Source organism: Echeneis naucrates, chromosome 8 (genome assembly GCF_900963305.1).
Source record: "Echeneis naucrates chromosome 8, fEcheNa1.1, whole genome shotgun sequence".
NCBI lineage: Eukaryota > Metazoa > Chordata > Actinopteri > Carangiformes > Echeneidae > Echeneis > Echeneis naucrates.
In genome coordinates, this window is record NC_042518.1 from 18,407,825 (window position 1) to 18,425,299 (window position 17,475).

Consider the following 17,475-nt stretch of genomic DNA (forward strand, 5'->3'; position numbering starts at 1 on the left):
CAGTTTCCTCCCTCTTAATTCTCTGAATTGCCAGTAGGAATGAGTGTGAGTGGTTGCTCATCTCTCTCTCTCTCTGTCTCTGTGTGTTGGCCCTGCAATGGACTGGTGACCTGTCCATGGTGTACTTTTCCTTCACCTAACGTGAGCTGGGATTGGCTTCAGCATACCCTGCGGCCCGGAAACAAATAAGCAATAGAAGATGAATGAATGAATGAATTTTTAGTTTGAGGTTCTGAAGATATCTGCCTTTTCAAATCAGAGTTTGTTGCTTCGAGCAAGGCACTTGAATCTCACCGGAAGATGGCAGTAGGTGCTATTCATTCTGTAGTTCCTGCTTCTTTTCCGTTATCACATTATCCTTCAAGCATTTTGAATATTCTACTTTACATATGATTTCCTCAGAAACTCCATTAGCCAATCAATTAACCCCATTTAGTCAGATGAATGCCTCAATTTATTTGCTGATTTCCTCAAACTGTCTTTGTGATAGATCAAACAAGTGACTATTATCTACTAAAATAATAATCCACTAATTTACACTTTAGCTCAGAGTAGTTCAGGTCCAGAAACCTTTTAATATCCATCTTTGTCCTCCAGATCACACAGAGAGCACCAATGGCCAGATGCTTTGATGCATGCTGGGATATTAAAACCAACGCTGCATTTGACTTTGCATGTTTTAGGCTCAGCCCAACTTACATAAGGTTAGCAACTGAGTTTCAGCTCTTCTTTGTGTCAGTGAGTGTCTCACCACTATTGTCTTTTCTAAATGCATTGTTTCTTCACTACTTGGGTCTATGTACAAATGAACAGTTATGGGGGCAGGTTGTGAAATAAGAAAAAACTGTTAGCAGATACATAATAGTTGCTATGGAAAGATATGATTGTAAGCCTGACCATGGTGACCAGAAAATTAATACTAAATAAACTGATAAGCACTTGAACCTGCTGGGCAGAGACCGACTGGGCGAGCGCCATGGAGTGGGGGAAGAAGCATGCAGGCTCATTAAATCATCCCTGGATTCAAACTAAACAGATTAATTGAGAAAGATGTGATGCCCATCTTCACTGAAAATGGATGCATAACACTTTGTTAAAGTCAGATCTTGCTGTTCTCCAAATGGGAGTCGATGTGTTTGATGAGGGCATCATCAGGGTAACCAGTTGGGAAGGTAAGCTGACACAGAGGACAGCTGCGAGCAGCACATTCTTCTGACTCCATCCAAAGCTGCAGACAGATGAAGACACAGGTGTGAAAACCTTCATCATCACATTAAAACAAAACCACACAAACTGTTAGTCATACACAGGTTTTCTATTAATGTTAGATCAAAATTCTGGAGGGCAAATAACTACACTAAGACTGAAGTTTCTTTTTTTAATTGATGATTGGGTGTTTCACTGTAGCCTTCCCAAAGCTTTGTACAAGCATACCTTTTCATATAATGCATTACATATTGACACTTTATAATGATATAAATTATATAAATGGTGTTTGGTGGGCCGGTGTGTTTCCATTTTTTACTTCACTCTCTTTTGGCTGCAGCATCAAGCCACTTTCCCCAGAAGAACAGCAAGGAGTTGAATTCTGTAATCATCGTTGTTTTCTACTTACATTAATGGAAGGCCATGACTGAGCATGCTCTGTGTTCATGTTGGGAGGCAGATGGCAGGAGAGGGTGGCAGGGCCCTCAGGAGCTGAGAAGGAGGGATGGTGGGGTTGTTTCCTTGGAGATGGGAATGAGGAGTGGAGAGGCTGTTCCCTTTGTGATGATGAGCCAATCCCAATTGCTCCCAGAGTCTGAGGTGGGCTGGCAGCCGGTGATAGATATGTACAAATATCCTGAAAATGTACACAATGCACACATATTCAAAATAAACAATGCAGCCTTAACCATGGGAAGAACTACAAAATTCATCACCTCATCATCATCAGAGGACTGTGGTGGCGTCACCAGTGGGGTGGGATCAGGTGGGTCGTCAAGGCGGCAAAAGTGATGCACCTGAAGGTGAGGAGATGCAGGAGAGAGCAATTTTACATATTCTACTACAAAAATAATACTCTTTTTAGGAAACATGATAAAAAGTTGGTAATTTGGTGTTGGCTTATCAGGGATATATGATAGATTGTACAATTTTTTAACATGTATGGAAAGATCCCATCCGGTTTGCGTTTAGTTGGATCATCATTTATTTTTCAACAGGACAATGACCCCAAACACACCTCCAGGCTGTGTAAAAGCTGTTTGACCAAGAAAGAGAGTGATGGAGTACTGTGCCAGATGACTTGGCCTCAACAGTCACCTGACCCAAACCCAAATGAGATGGTTTGGGATGAGATGGACGGCAGAGTGACGGCAAAAGGGCCAACAAGTGCTCTGGGAACTTCTTCAAGACTATTGGAAAACCAGTTCAGGTGACTACCTCATGAAGCTCATCAAGAGAATGCCAAGAGTAATGCCAACGCAGTAATCAAAGCAAAGGGTGGCTATTTTGAAGAATCAAAAATGTAAAACATATTTTGAGTTATTACACTTTTTCGTTTACTACATAGTTCCATGTGTTCATTCATAGCTTTGATGCTATCAGCGAGAATCTACAATGTAAGTAAAAAATAACGAAAAATCATTAAATGAGAAGGTGTGTCCAAAGTTTTGCACTGTGTATTTTTTCATATCACACTCATACATCCTGTAGGGAAGTGGGGATTTTCTGAGTAGTTTAGTACAAATGAGAGATTGTGTTCATCAGAACATATCAGGTAAGTAAATGTAGGTGATGAGTAGCCATACAGTAAAAGGTTGTTACCAATAAAGAAGGTGCTGATTAATAAATAAAATCTAAGCTCTGTCTCACCTCTGCAGCCATTGGAAAGCCCAAGTCTAGAACACAGTGATGCGGACTGGTGGTCTGACTGCCACCACCCCCCCTCTCCCCTCCAGCTCCATGAGCTGAAGCTGGTCTGACCAGGCCCACCAAGGAAGTACATAACTGAGGTTTGATTTGCGTGTAACACTGTGTCTCGCCCAGAATGGGCCTAGGCTTCGGGAGGGTGCATACTGGGTCCCTCATCAGGCGTGCTGAGGGTCTCTTGATGGCTGAGGGTTCAGATACCTGGTAAAAGGAAAACATTAAATGTCACTGAAAAATTCACATGAATAGTTACAGTCCAATTGGTCGATGAAGTTTCTCTGAAAACCTCAAGCCTCACCTCCGAGTAACTACGACGACCCTGGAATTTTGCTCTTAGACGGCTGCTGGTTGGTTGATGAGAGGAAGAGATGGGGTTTTCGCACAGGGACAGAGGAGGTGAGGGGTTGGGGAGAAGCCTATCAGGGGAGAGAGATGGGCAATGCGGGGAGGTGGGAGAGAGACGCTGAGGTGCGGGGGGAGGACGAGAGGCTGTAGGAGTAAAGAACAAGATAGTAAACAGATTTGGGACAGTGGTAAAGAAGGTCAATGTGATATATGGTGTCGCCATAACACTTTGTTGGAAGCTGCTTGGGATTGATGCAAAAACATGACAAGCAGTGATTGATCATTCAGCATCATTATTAAAATACATAGCAACAGGTGTAGTTTCCTGTCAAGCCTGAATAGGGCTAGCAAATAAATATGAATGAAGGCAGGGACACTCAACACTTTTCTGTTTTTGCAAGCCTTTGTGATTTTCTCCCTATACAAGTAGCTGACAGGCCTGTGAATGAGACACTCTGATTGGCTGTGCTGTTACCCACTGGATCCAATAGGAGTATCCAGTACCAGTACTTTGTTCATGATTCAACTCACAATGCACACAAAGAGCCAATTCATTCATTCATTCATCTTGAACCATTTATCCATTTCCAGGTTGTGCAGGGTACTGGAGCCCCTCCTAGCTCACATTGGTACAACCTGGACAGGTCACCAACAACCACTCACACTCAGACCTACGGACAATTTAGAGTAACCAATTAACCCAATCATGATGTCTTTGGATGGTGGGAGGAAACCGGAGTACCTTGAGGAAACCGACACAGGCACAGGGAGAAAAGCCCCAGGCCCAAGAACTGAAGCTGTGATCTTCTTAATGTGGGGCAACAGCGCTAACCACTATGCTGCCATGGTGCAAAGAACCAATGCCTTTATGGCAAGAAAAAAAATTCTGGCCTTAGCAGTACACCTATTTTCAGTTATGACTTAATGGACAAAAAACAGCATCTCTCCGTCTCAAACCATGTTGGAGCAAAAAGGCCATAAAAATCATTTTTGGAAACACATACACTTTCCTGATTCTTCAAAACTCCTTCACAACCACTGCACAACATTTGTAACAAAAGCAACAATAAAACAGGTATCTGACATTGTTTACTTAAAGTGAAACAAAACGCAGATCTGAGATGGTCTGCTCTGTTTTTCATTTCATAAAGGTTTATGGTGATACATATTAACAACTGGACATTAATATCATATTTACATCACCATGGCGTTTATTTGAAATTAAGTCACCTGCACCCCCCACCACTGTTCCATCGTCCCTGTGGAATCAGCCATTAACATAACACCTCCCCATGGCCTATACCTTAAACACAATCTAAAACTAATGGTAGCCTGAACTGTAAAACAAAATCTTAACCCTCAAGATGCAGAACATATGTATGAGCTTCATATGCTTTATTTCCAGGCATGTTAAGCCTGTAAATCAGGTGACTTACCAGGCTCCTGTGAAATGTGTTGTATTAGGTCACTCTGTTTGGCAGCCAGACTGCGAACATGACCCAACTCCTCTGTTAGTTCAGTGTAGGCTAATGCAAGATTCACCCTGCAATACACAAAAGGAGTGACTGAATGACTGACAGGTATCATAGGTAACTGTCATGACATCCTGATCTCTGAAATAAGACTCACTGTTCATCCCCTGCTTTCTTTATCCATTCCACATCACAGTGCTCACAGTGTGGGGCCAGCTCCTATGAATGACACAGGACAAATAACAATGCCAAGTTTTCAGTCACTTGGTTTCAACAATAGCTGAAAACTAGTGTTGCTAAGAATTCACCTTTCTTTTTCCAATGCTGTATATTGCAGGAGATGTGGCTAACACCCAAAAAGGAATTGTAGACTTGAAACATTAATCAGCAAAATCATGAGACTTGAGTGGAAGCATAAGTCACGTGGAAATTGTGTAAATAGTGTATCTGATGTGATGCTGTTCAAGGCTGAACTGTTAATTCCTATAATACTTTCAATACCACCACCAGCCGTCACTTCATAGACAAGGCATTCATTGATTTGTTTTTCTAGATATCTTTTAGTTTTATTTAAAGATGTCATGATTTCTTTCTTTTTTTGATTTAAAGCAACTAGTATCAAAATCAAATATGAAACTAAAACACACTTATGAACTTTTTTTTGGGCAGGCACCATTTTACCAACTACATTTACAGTAGCAAAGCATTAAAAAGCAAAACATAAAACATTGTGTTGATAAGCTGCATTATAGAAACGTCAAACCCTTCTTCTTTTGTTTTTGACCGTTGACAATTGAAATCATTACCCCTTCATATTTGAGTCTCAGTTTGTGTTTTGTTTGAAGGTTCTTGTTTGAAGGTGAATCGCATCCACAAAAGGCCTACCTGCTGTATTTCCTGTAATTGGACTATTTCCTGCTGCAGCCTCTGAAGCTCGACCCTCAACTCCTTTTCCCTTTGGCAGGCTCCCTCCATCAGGTGCCGCGCCCCATCCAGCTCAGCCTCCAGTCGCTGCAGCTTCAGGTCTGACAGAGCATCCAAACTGCGGGAACTTTGCAGTGTTTGTCCACGACCTTCTGATAAAGCCAAGTAGCTTTAGGATTTTTCATGTTGGTTCTTCACTTAGGTTACTACTCTCTACACAGAAAGAATCCCTCAACAGGAATAAGAGGTCTACAACACCACCTGTTCCAAACATACAATATTCACCTCTGGGTACGTCCAAACTAGCCTGAAGTTGAGACTGATGTGTGTCTTTGGTGTGGAGCTGGGCACCCAGTTTCTGAAGTGTGGTCTCCCTCTGCCTGAGAGCTGACTCCAAACTACAGATCCTCTCCACATGCTGCTCTGCAAGAGTTGTCTGACAAACATGCAAAACTGAGACTAGACACAGTGGCATATAATTACCATAAAAAATAGTGTGTGTGCGTGTGTCTGTGTTTACCATCTTATCGAGGTCCCTCTGGACATTGCTTTTCTCCAAGTGAATCTTCTCGTAAGCCTGGATGACTTCTTCTAACCTCTCCTCCTTTTCCTTACTCTTCTGAAGCTGCAATAGAGAATGAGAGAAACACTTGAATTTCAGTCATTATTCATTCAGCTAGAAGAGATAACATGCCAATGGACATGTTATTGACATTCAAGGTTTGCAGTCTGTATGAAAATTGGATAAATCAGCTAAGGTAGTCAAAGGTTCAGCAGAGTTATATTTGAGGTTATCCGAATTGTCTGTGTTGATGTATTCTATTCATGCATCACTAAAACATACTTCAATGAATGACACTGGATAGCGCTGTTTGCTTGTTTGGTTCCTACTACTACTAGTGGCAGAATCAGTGATAGTGTCATTGCATCTTCTTCTAATATCCAAACCTCCTGAGTGAGAGAGTTGATCCGTTGCTGTAGGTTGGTGGTCTCTGATTGGATTACACTGGTGTCCTTGATTATTGGCTCACAGGAACAACACACTATCCTCTCCTCTCCAAACTCACTGACCAAAGGAAACTGGAGGAGAGGAGAGGAGAAGAGATAATGAACTTTCCAGACAATAATGTGGCCAAAGTCTCCATTGTTCCATATGCTGTATTATAAAATTTAAATGTGTATGTTTGCTGCTCTGTACTGCTGTTCCCCACCTTGACCTCATAGTTTTTAAGTTTTTTCTTGATGCTACTGTTCTCCCTCTCCAGACTGGCCAGTCGGGTCTTTATGTCATGATAGGCAGCGGCAAGGGCCAACCCCGATGCCGGGTATATATCCTCTGGCAACCGATTGGCTGACCAGCTAATGCCTGGTACACCAACATCATCTCTCAGCCCCTCTCCTCCCAGCAGCCCCAGCTCTCCTCTGCCGAATAGATCCATCATCAGTTAACTGCAGGAGGGGGAAAGAAAAAGATTTTGTTTGGAAATGGACTGGTCTTTGGGGCCACAGACAGAAAACTCAGTCAGTCACCTTGCACTCTCAACATCACATAGCAGAAGAACTAATGGAGATAAATCTCCAAAATCTGCCAAGGCCTGTGTGCTGGCAGAGGCGATTCTGCATGTGTGTGTGCATGTGTGTATTTGTGTCTGTGTGTGACAAACTGCAGCCAGGAGCTAACTAAGCCTGCAGGCCAAAGGTTTGGTATTTCCCATCTGCTGCTGTGAAGAAGTTCAGCTCCTCTGGCTCTTACCATCCGTTTCCATAGTTACAGAGGGAAAACCCAATGATTGAAAAGTCAGTGTTGAATAGTCAAAAGTAAAAGAGGAGGCTGAAATTAGAAAAAGGAGCTTCACTATGCCAGTTGAACTCCTGACAGAATTACTCTCATCAGGCCTCTTGAGAGGCCTGACTGTATGCCGTGGATTATGGACACAAACCAATACACAATCCACACTTCAACAAACTCTCGGCTAATCAAAAAATAGTCAAGTTGGACTGAATTACAGAGTAGCTCACTCTGAGCTTCAAAATATGACCTTCAGAAACCTGTAGGTGAATTGTGACTTCACACAGCCTATTTCAATATGATGATGATCCTCATAGGAACAAATGATGTCAACAGCTTCCATAGGAGATGAAGGAATGAAGAAGATGGTACTGCAGCTGGGCATGGGCATGGCATCGTTGCCGAAAACAGAAACTCATCCTGATGTCATCCATGAAATCAATATGGAGCTCAAATGCATGAGCCTCCTGGGCATCTAACATGGACCTCAATGATTGACTCAGCAATCAAACTTATTTACAAGGACTCCCAAAGAGATGACTCTGAGATGCAATCCATCCACCCCCTCCTTTACTATAAGCTTTGGAGAGCATTCCTTACTTCCTCCTCATCATCTACCCCTGTCCATTAAGGGCACAAGAGTTTATAGTCCTAATACCCTGCCACCCACCCGCCTTTACATCAACCACAGAAGTTATACAACAGAAACTGTCCCCCAGGCCTACACACCAGCCCCAGCCCGTTGTTCTCTTCCTTGCGCACTGGAATAGCCATGCTGCTCAAAGAACCAGAGACTTGTAGCCCTTATTGGAGGATAGTCATTCAGCAAAACAAAAACTCAAAAACACAAAAACTCCCCCTATCCAACAACTGGACAGTTTCAATAGGCAACCTGAGGCAAAGCTTGGGCCAATGCATGTTTTCTGCGACTCTCCTGTCCTACTTGTTACTCTAGTACAATAGCCTACTATATAATAAAATACAGTAAACACATCTTTTTCCACATTGTCCTCTTCAAATTACTAAGCTGTCTTTGGTCATCAATAAAAGACTTGACTTTGTGATGACTTATTAGTGGATCAGGATCACAGTTGATTTATCGCTAATGAAGCCTTTGTTTTTTTAACTGAACCAATCAACCCACCATAATTTAGCTGCAGTGTGCTGTTAAACCTGTAAAAGTCTGCCAGGTTTGAGTGGAAATGTGTGGGGAAGTTTAACAATCAGAAAATAACATTTCATCAGTCTGATTCACGGCTTCCTCTACCTGTTCACTCTCTAGCTCACACCACAGTGTCAGTCGACCTGGTGTTTCGGTTTCACTGGTGACCGTGCTAAGCGGCGACTATTTCACATTACAATATACGTTATTGTATGGTCCCCAGTGAAACTGAAACACTGGCTTTGTTACAACTCCTTTGCCACTTACTTCCAGAGCAACTCTGCCCCCCGTCTATGTTCACTGCTCCCTACTGCTGTCTTTTGGTGGCGTACTCCTGTACACAGATGCCTCCTAGGGGTTCTTTGGGCACGATGCAGCGTCTAATGAACTCTAATGAACTTACTCCTCCTCTAAAAAGATGTGTCAATCACGCGTGACTCACGTGAGAATCATGTGTGAATATGACCAACTTTAACCAGGAACAACTGTACATTGGAGCAGCACTCAAGGCGATGATCATCCAGCCTTCTTTATCGCCGGCAGGGGCTGGTGTCTTCTTTGTGGGTAAGAAGGACAAGTCTCTCTGCCCCTGTAAATTGTGGACTTAATGACATTACGATTAAGAACAGATGGCCTCTTCCACTCATTTCCTCCAGCTTTGAGCAGTAAGCCAAGGTATTCACAAAACTAGACCCGCACAATTCTTATCATCTGGTATGCATCAGAGAGGGTGACGAGTGGAAGACAGCCTTTAACACCCCCACTGGACACTACGAATACTTAGGCCCAGGCCCTATACAACCCCTACCCCTACTTTTTAGCCCTACCCCTAAATTTTGCGCATTCCTGCGAGGGTAGTGGTGTCCCAATTCCTTTTTTCACCTAGGGGTAGGGGGCGTAACGTGGTTTAGGGGCTATGAAACTAGCCCTTAACATCAAGGGTTTTTCTATGCTGACTTGCCGAAGAAGGGCCAGAGAGTGAGCCCCAGAGAGCGAGATGATGTGGAGAAGTCAGAGAAGAAAAACCACAAAAAATTCACAAGAGACAAAAGACGTAGATGGTGTATTCTTCTCTGTGTACCTCTGTTTTTTTTGTTTTTTGTTTTTTTTTATCAACCAAAGCATGATGAACGCTAAAAAAATTATCACGACCGCAGACTTTTTGTTTTTGTTTTTTTTTTATTGACAGACAGAATACGAACAGTGTGAGGGCGTTACAGAAGAAAATAAAATCATGCTGACTGAAATTTACATGAACCGTAGCCTCCATGTTGCTGCTGGGACTACGCAGTTGCTTGCGTGCCCAAACCTAAACAACGTAGTGACGTAGCAAGTGGTGTCCCAATTCCTAGGGAAGTTTACAAAGTCCTACCCCTTGTGGCTTCTTTTTTGGGTTGAGGTATGGGGTGAGGGCTAGGGGTAGTGAGTAGCGTGAACATTGGGATTGGGTTTAGTGATGCCTTTTGGACTCACCAATGCCCTGGCTGTGTTTCATGGCCTGGTTATTGACGTTCTCCAAGAATGTTTGAACAAGTTTGTCTTGTATTTAGATGATATTCAGATTTTTTCCCCAGATGTGGGAGTGTGGGAGCAGCCCCCACCCTCATCTAGAAGGGAGGTACAATGGTTTCTGGGATTTGCAAACTTTTACTGAAAGTTTATTTGTATCCCCAGTCAAATTGCTTCCCCTTTCCATGCAGTAACCTCCTTTGCTTTGTCACTGCTCCTGTGCTGACCCTTCCTGACCCCAAACGGCAGTTCCTGGTGGAGGTAGATGCCTCCAACCTGGGGGCAGGACCTGTACTCTCTATGGTCAGAGAAGGATGACAAACTCTGCCGCTGTGCCTTCTTGTCCTGTAGGTTTTCCCTACCTGTGAAGAACTATGACAGAGCGGACTGCAAGCTGCTGAAAAACTGTAAGTGCATGGCTTCGTTTGGTCGCATTACTTCCATATGGTTCAACAAGATTGCATATGTAACATATTCCCTCAGCTGAGAATCTGTATCATAGAGAATATCGTCAGAAAACGCTGATGGATCACTCCGGTCTGGAAAAATGCTCTCCCTCCAAAGAGCACCTTTAACACTTTCAGGCGCCTAAATTCACTGGATTTTCAAAAAACGGTGAGGCCATGTTCATGGAGGTTGGTCAATGAGAGGGCAACGCTTTTTGTAGCGACTTTAAGACGAAACTTGGAACATAAGCTTGTCCGGACCAGGTTATGTTTGCAGCATAAGTTACCATGGTGATATAGCCATCTTAAAAGAGAGCCACCTTCATGATACGGAAAAGTCTGGCTTTATGCTTAACATACCTCACTAACACACTAATCTTGCTTCGTAGTACGCCCCTCTGATCCTGCCTTTTGTTTTTGTGCTGCCACCTGAGCTTATTGCCTGCCTATGTACTACTTTGTGGGTCCCAGTTTGTCTGTCTGGTCCTGACAACTTTTAAACTAAAATAACATCTTTGCTCTCTGTCTCTTCTTCCACTAAAGTTGGATGACTACTATTACCTACTTCATGACACTGTGGGAGAACTCACTTTATATTTTTCTCGTACCTCTATTCCTTGTTTCGATTGTATTTTTTTCTATACCTGTGGTTTCTGCTGTAATGACAATTTCCCAATTGTGGGATAAATCAAGTGCTATCTTATCTTATTGCAAGGCTCCACTTAGCTTTGCTGTGAGTCTTGTGCCAACCCTCATCTAATGAATAATTGTCTGATTAGAGCTTTGAGACAACATCCCTGCTGCTTAGGTCACGGAATGTTAAAGTTGTACAGTTGTGTCCCCTTGGAAACCCACCAATGTTCATAAACCTCCAACTTTAACATCAGGATATAATCGGTATGGACGGAGAGGAGTGTCATTATGGGCAATGGATGATTTATATACATATTACATACATATTCTATTTAACAGTTAGGAAGAGCAGAAAGGGCTAGGCACTTTTTTGGTCTTCATAAATCAAGGATTTGCTTGTAAAAACACATGCCTCACTCTCTTCCTCTGGGACAATCTACATAATGAGAAGTCCATAGAGAATGATGAATTGGTGACTGAAGATCCACCCAATGACTAGTCAAAGGAGAAGATGAAGGTGCAACTGATGCAATGAATTAGTTCAGCAGAGCAGCAGCTTTCTGTTGATGGAATGCAATACCCTGCTCCTGACTGACAATGGCCTGGCCTGCGTCTCTGTGAAAGTGCCGTGTGTCAAGTGGTTATACGAAATTTTGATAGTACCTAAGCACACTGGTCTGGGTTCTATCAACAGTATGAAAGCACAGCAAATATAGTCAGAAGTCAAGTCAGAGCTGCATGGAGCATTGATGTTTTTTCCTGAATCTGGCACCTTTTTCAAATCACTTTCAGCATTGTCTAAACTCAAAAGTGCAATCGTCACAAGACTTCGATTGTACTTCAAAACTCTTTGCATGTTTGCAAAAGGTAGCAATTCACCAAAAACATATCAAAACCTAGTGTCTGTGCAAACCAATTGCCGCCAAAACCAAAAGTTGTTTTATCATTTCACCCATACTGGTCAAAATGCTTATATGCTTTTTCACCTTCGTAAACCAAATCTGGAAATGTGATTCATACACAATGTTGTGTTCTGTTGTACTTTTTGTCACCACCCTTTATTGTATACTATATAAAAGTAATTTTTTTCTAACTGAACACATATATTGCACAGAAGGTTTTATATTCACATTTCAACAGTAGGCAAAGTTACCTGGGAAATGACTTTTCCCACTGAACTTTTGTTGCACTTTGAATCATGCAGTACAGAAAAATCACACATTTGTCTGTACAAAGCCAATATGTTTGTGTTGCAATTATTACATGTACTCATTCATTCATTCATTCATTCATCTAAGCTCACCCTGGACAGGTCGCCAGTCCCTCACACGGCCAACATACAGAGACAGACAGACAAACAACCACTCACACTCAGACATTGTAGAGAAGTCAGAGAAAAGACATAGACAGATAGAAAATATGAGAGAAAAGAGCACCTGGTGGTGTAGACCATTTATCTTCTTGTTCTTCTAGTAATTTTACTATTACCTTCCCTAAGGATAGTACTGTGTTTTGTTTTTTTTTTTACATGGAACCACTTTTTCTCATTCAGTAGGTCAAAACCAACCTGTCTTTTAGATATATTAACAGTTCTAATTCACGACCCAACCCCAGATAAACGGAGGAAGATGGATGGATGGATGGATGGATATATTGAAAGTTTATTCCAAAAACAGCTTAATTGCCTCTGGTGAATAACTGAATCTCTGTGTTCCTACTATAAGGGTCATCAACAGATATATAATCAAATTCAACTCCACTAACACACCCACAACACTCACACTCAGGAAACAGATAGGCAAGATACAAAGTTATTGGGGATCAGGGAATATTCCAAGGCCTTGATACAGTCATCATTTCAACAACTGACCACATTCTTCGACAGAACAGATTGAGGATGAAAAAAATAGCAATATGAGGCCTAATTTGGTGTACTATAACAATGTGTTTCAGGGTGGTCATTTACAGTGTTTCATCTCTTTTGTAGAGAATCTTTAACATTGCTGCCAGAAACTGTCCTCATGAACTCATCTTTGTTGATGAAGCAGGATTTAAACTTACCAAAAGGGAAAAGGGGACAAAATTGGCCACCTGGCCATTGTGAATGTCCCTGGCTAGCGGGGAGGAATGTGACCATCAGCCACCGAGGGGTCCACCACCACCATGCTGCTCTTGGTCCATACAACCATACAACGTATCTGCCGGCTGTGGGTGGCTCTAGTTTGTGACTGGTTCATGAACAACCCAAGATTCAGCAATATCTTTCTGCCTTCATATTCTCCCTTCCTAAACCCCATAGATGCCTTTTTTTCCCAGCACACGGGTGGCAGGTCTATGACTGAGACTCCTACATTTGTACACACCTCCTCCTTGTCATTGAGGATCTTTGCCCAGCCCCCCAACCCCCACTCCATTGGTTTGTATTAGTAACCATCTGTTCAACTGTTTTACAGTGAATTTACTTTTCACTGGATTTTACTACAGTACATAGGGGAATGGATAAAGATTTATCAACACATCTATGTTATTTCTTTATATTACATTCATATAAAGGGTTAGGGTTAATCAGCTTCAATTTGTGAAGGAGTGATGGGATGGGAATTTGAGTGCCATTAATGCAGTCAGTCACTTTGGGAAATCCTAGAAGAGATTCAAACTGCTAAACCCTAGTCTCTGGTCACAGCACAATGTTATTAACACATTTTAATTTATTTAGAGAAAACACAAGAAACTTGTGCAACAAAAAATGGACCAGACTCAGTGATTACCTTCCTAGCAACAAACTTTCGCCCTGCTCTATGTGCCCTAGAGATAATATCCAACTAGGCTAGTAAACGGTCATAACGATCATGTCTTTGGGGTCATCAGGTGGGAACCTCCTTTCGTCTGCGTTTCATCTAGTTAGGCCCACAACACCTCCAGAAGGCTAGACCGTGAACACTGGCATCCCAGAGTCACCCCCTAATGCCAGCCATCACCATTCCTCACACAAAGACAACTATCTTGAACAGCAACAAACCCAACACAACAACACATGATTATTAATTTAAACATAAAAAAAAGTAATCTACAAATGTAATTTATTTATATGAAGCATCCCCCATGATCTGTGTGTGTATTTGTTTGTGCGTTCATGCATGCATTCTTGTGTGCATCCGTGCGTATGTGTGCGTATATGTGTGTGTGTAGCCTAGAGACAGTTGCAGTAGCACAGAGGAAGAGAGGTCAAAGCATCTCTGCATATCACTCCCACTCTTTCAGCCCACAGATTCTGTCTCTCTCTCACAGACTCTGTGTCTCTCTCACCCCATTCTGCTCACATGTTGTGTGTATCTCTGGTCTATCAATGTGGCTCTTGCTCTACGTTTCCTCTGTTTTCAACATAGTTCACTCAGCTCTATTGACTTTTTTTGCACACACACTGAGCCAGCCAAGGGCAAATTATAGCGGTGCCATATGCTTTAATCACATGGTTGTTTCATTTATTTATGCACTGACAGACCAAAGTCCAGTGGGCTGCCTAATCACCATTGTATTGGCTGTGATTGAATCCATATTGACCACATTATCAAAGATATTTTTTATTTCTTTGCTCTATTGATTTTTTCCTTTGGGAATTCTCAGTGACAGGGTCAGGATTATCCAGGGCAAGTGGAATGGAAGACTTGATACAAAACGAGGTTTCACCTCAGGCCCTGTCACAGTCTATTCAAGGCAGAGATCTTACCATTATGAAATATGAAAGTTAATACAACTTTATTTTCTTCCTCCAAGCCATAAAGCTTGTGAACACCACTTAAATGTTTTAATTATTCATGTCTTATCATTTTAATTTATTTCATTCATTCATCTTCTACCAATTATGTATTTCTGGGTTGTGAGGGATCCTGGAGCTAATCCCAGCTCACATTGGGCAAGGGCAGGGTACACCATGGAGAGGTTGCCAATCCATTTCAGTCTTACAAATTTGTATTTTTTTATTTTTATTTTTATTTTTTCTTTATGCTTTTTCCCTATTTAGGGTCATCACAGCAAGTCAGCTCTGTGACTTGCATGATTGACTACATGAGGCTACAGTTTTTATGCCAGATGCCCTTCTTGGCTCAACCGTCCCCGTTCATCCGGGCTAGGGACCGGCACAAACCTACCACTGGTTTGCCTTAAGGCTGGGTTTTGAACCTAGGGCCTCTGTGTGCAAAGCATGCACCCAAAAACTGAGCTTCAGCCCCGGGCACTCTTACACATTAGTGTATATAATTATTTTTTTGTCCAATTGCGTATGGCAGGCCTTACTGCAGGTGTTTTCATCCTCCCTTTTATATGTTTTTATATTTCTTTCTGCAGGCGTCAGTCAACTTTGGCCAGTTACTCAACTAAGCTTTCCTGCAAACTAAAGAGTCTTGGCCACATAATATACAGTAATCTTTTATTGTTATAGCTGATCAACATATGTGACTGAAGATTTTAACTTTGGGAAAACAAAGTCTGATACTGTAAATAAGACAGCAGCTTTTGACTCTGAAATTGATCATGGTCACAAGCAACAGTGGATGAATTTAAAAATGAGGTGGCTAATGTGAGGGTGAAAGTTGGGGATATCAAAGGCAGGATGTACAATGTTTGGGTGCTGGATAAACGTGTTGTTTGAGCACCGTTGCTTAATCTTACAGACAGCTGAAACAAACTTTTTGGGAAAAGAAATCCTAATCCCTTTAAACAACAGCCCTGCTCGGCAAAAAACAGTGGAAAAGTTTGGATGACTATTGTTAAATTGACAGAACGGTACAAATCTGAACTGAAATGCACGACTCACAAGACAAAGTAGCAAATTAATAAATGTTCATTAACAAGTTCAACTTAAAATCACTCTCTGAGGAAACAAACTGGTACGAAATGAATAGCAAGAGTAGCCAAAAATGACACAAGCAAATGCTTGGAAATTACTATAGAATTAGAAACAAAAACATGCAAGACAATGTTTGGAGAAACTGAGACAAAGTATCAACATAAATCACGAAGGGACAAAGGACAAGGTAAAGGACTTGGACGTAACTGTGAGATGGCTTAGTTCTACGGCATGAGAGACAGCTAACTGGCACAGGACAACGGGAGCTGCACACTATGTATACACAAGGTAATAGGGAACAGGTAAACACAATCAGGGTGGGGAATGACAATCAGACTGAGGAAAAAGAGGAAAGGTAAGCAAACCTAAAAACAAAAAGAATAGGAATTTCAAAATAAAACAGGAAATAACGAGAAAACAGTCTCGGGACATGACAAACTGTTCTTGTCAACGGTCTGCTCTGAAACTCTAGTACCTTAAAAGTAATTCTTTTTTTCTAACATTCTGAGAAAAAATATTGCAGAGAATGTAATCCTGTAATATGAACATTGCTGCCCCGTATATTGTCACAGTGAACACCTAACCTTTACTGTGTGGTGTAGGTTTGGTAGGTGGGCAGGTGGATTGGTTGGACACTTATATACTATACTGGATTTTCTGATTGTATTTTCTTAAACCAAAAACATAAATAAAAACCTTTATCATATATAATATTAAAGCGATTCCTTGCAAGTTGTTTTTTAAATCAAGATTTATGCAAATATTAAAAATATCTGAAGGAAATTGTCAAAGTGATTTTATTCCTCTTTATTAAAAAATGTTAGGCCAAAGTGTATTTTTCTTTATTTACTGCACTTCATATATTTTTAGTCAGTCACACATAAATACCATCTCAAAGAACGCCCTCCAAAAACCTTCATCTTCCTCTATCTGCCGAAACAAACAGAACTGCCCTTACATCTTTCCACATCTAAAGCACATGCTATTCTTGGCCCTATTGGAATCATTCCAACTACTCTACTGGAGAATGAATGAGCCTACCACCCACCTCCAGCTAGTTTTACTGTTTTCATCAAGGTTCATCCACTGTATGTTGCCCTCAAAACTCAAGTGGAACAAATAAAACAGTCCCCAGTGCATATGGACTACTTTCTGCTCCCAGTAAAACAGTGATTACAATGTGCTGCATCATATTGATATTACGATGAAAAATTCTGACAAATAAGTGTCAATTTATTGCTATCCTAAAGGTTATATCTCCCTGTTTTTTTGTTTTTGTTTGTTCAGCTTTTCCCTATTTGGAGTCGCCAACGTATATTAGCTTTGTGACTCGCATGGTTGATTTGGCAACATTTTTTATTCTGGTTACACTTCCTGTCACAACCCTGTATTTATCCAGGTTTGGGACCAACACAAGCCTACCACTGGCTTGCCTT

The 17,475-nt window shown here is 41.6% G+C and overlaps 1 protein-coding gene across 1 annotated transcript; it reads right to left on the reverse strand.

Annotated features, from left to right (window-relative positions):
- Positions 1 to 586: 586 nt before the first annotated feature.
- LOC115047288 (TANK-binding kinase 1-binding protein 1-like) lies at positions 587 to 7,096 on the reverse strand. The gene is made up of 12 exons (XM_029508105.1): positions 6,866 to 7,096; positions 6,603 to 6,734; positions 6,175 to 6,279; positions 5,940 to 6,090; positions 5,616 to 5,803; positions 4,888 to 4,949; positions 4,695 to 4,801; positions 3,212 to 3,402; positions 2,857 to 3,114; positions 1,923 to 2,003; positions 1,616 to 1,843; positions 587 to 1,228 (listed from the first exon to the last, which is right to left on the reverse strand). The coding sequence occupies exons 1-12, from the start codon at positions 7,094 to 7,096 to the stop codon at positions 1,100 to 1,102; spliced, it is 1,863 nt and encodes a 620-aa protein (XP_029363965.1). The 3' UTR covers positions 587 to 1,099.
- Between the last annotated feature and the right edge of the window lie 10,379 nt (positions 7,097 to 17,475).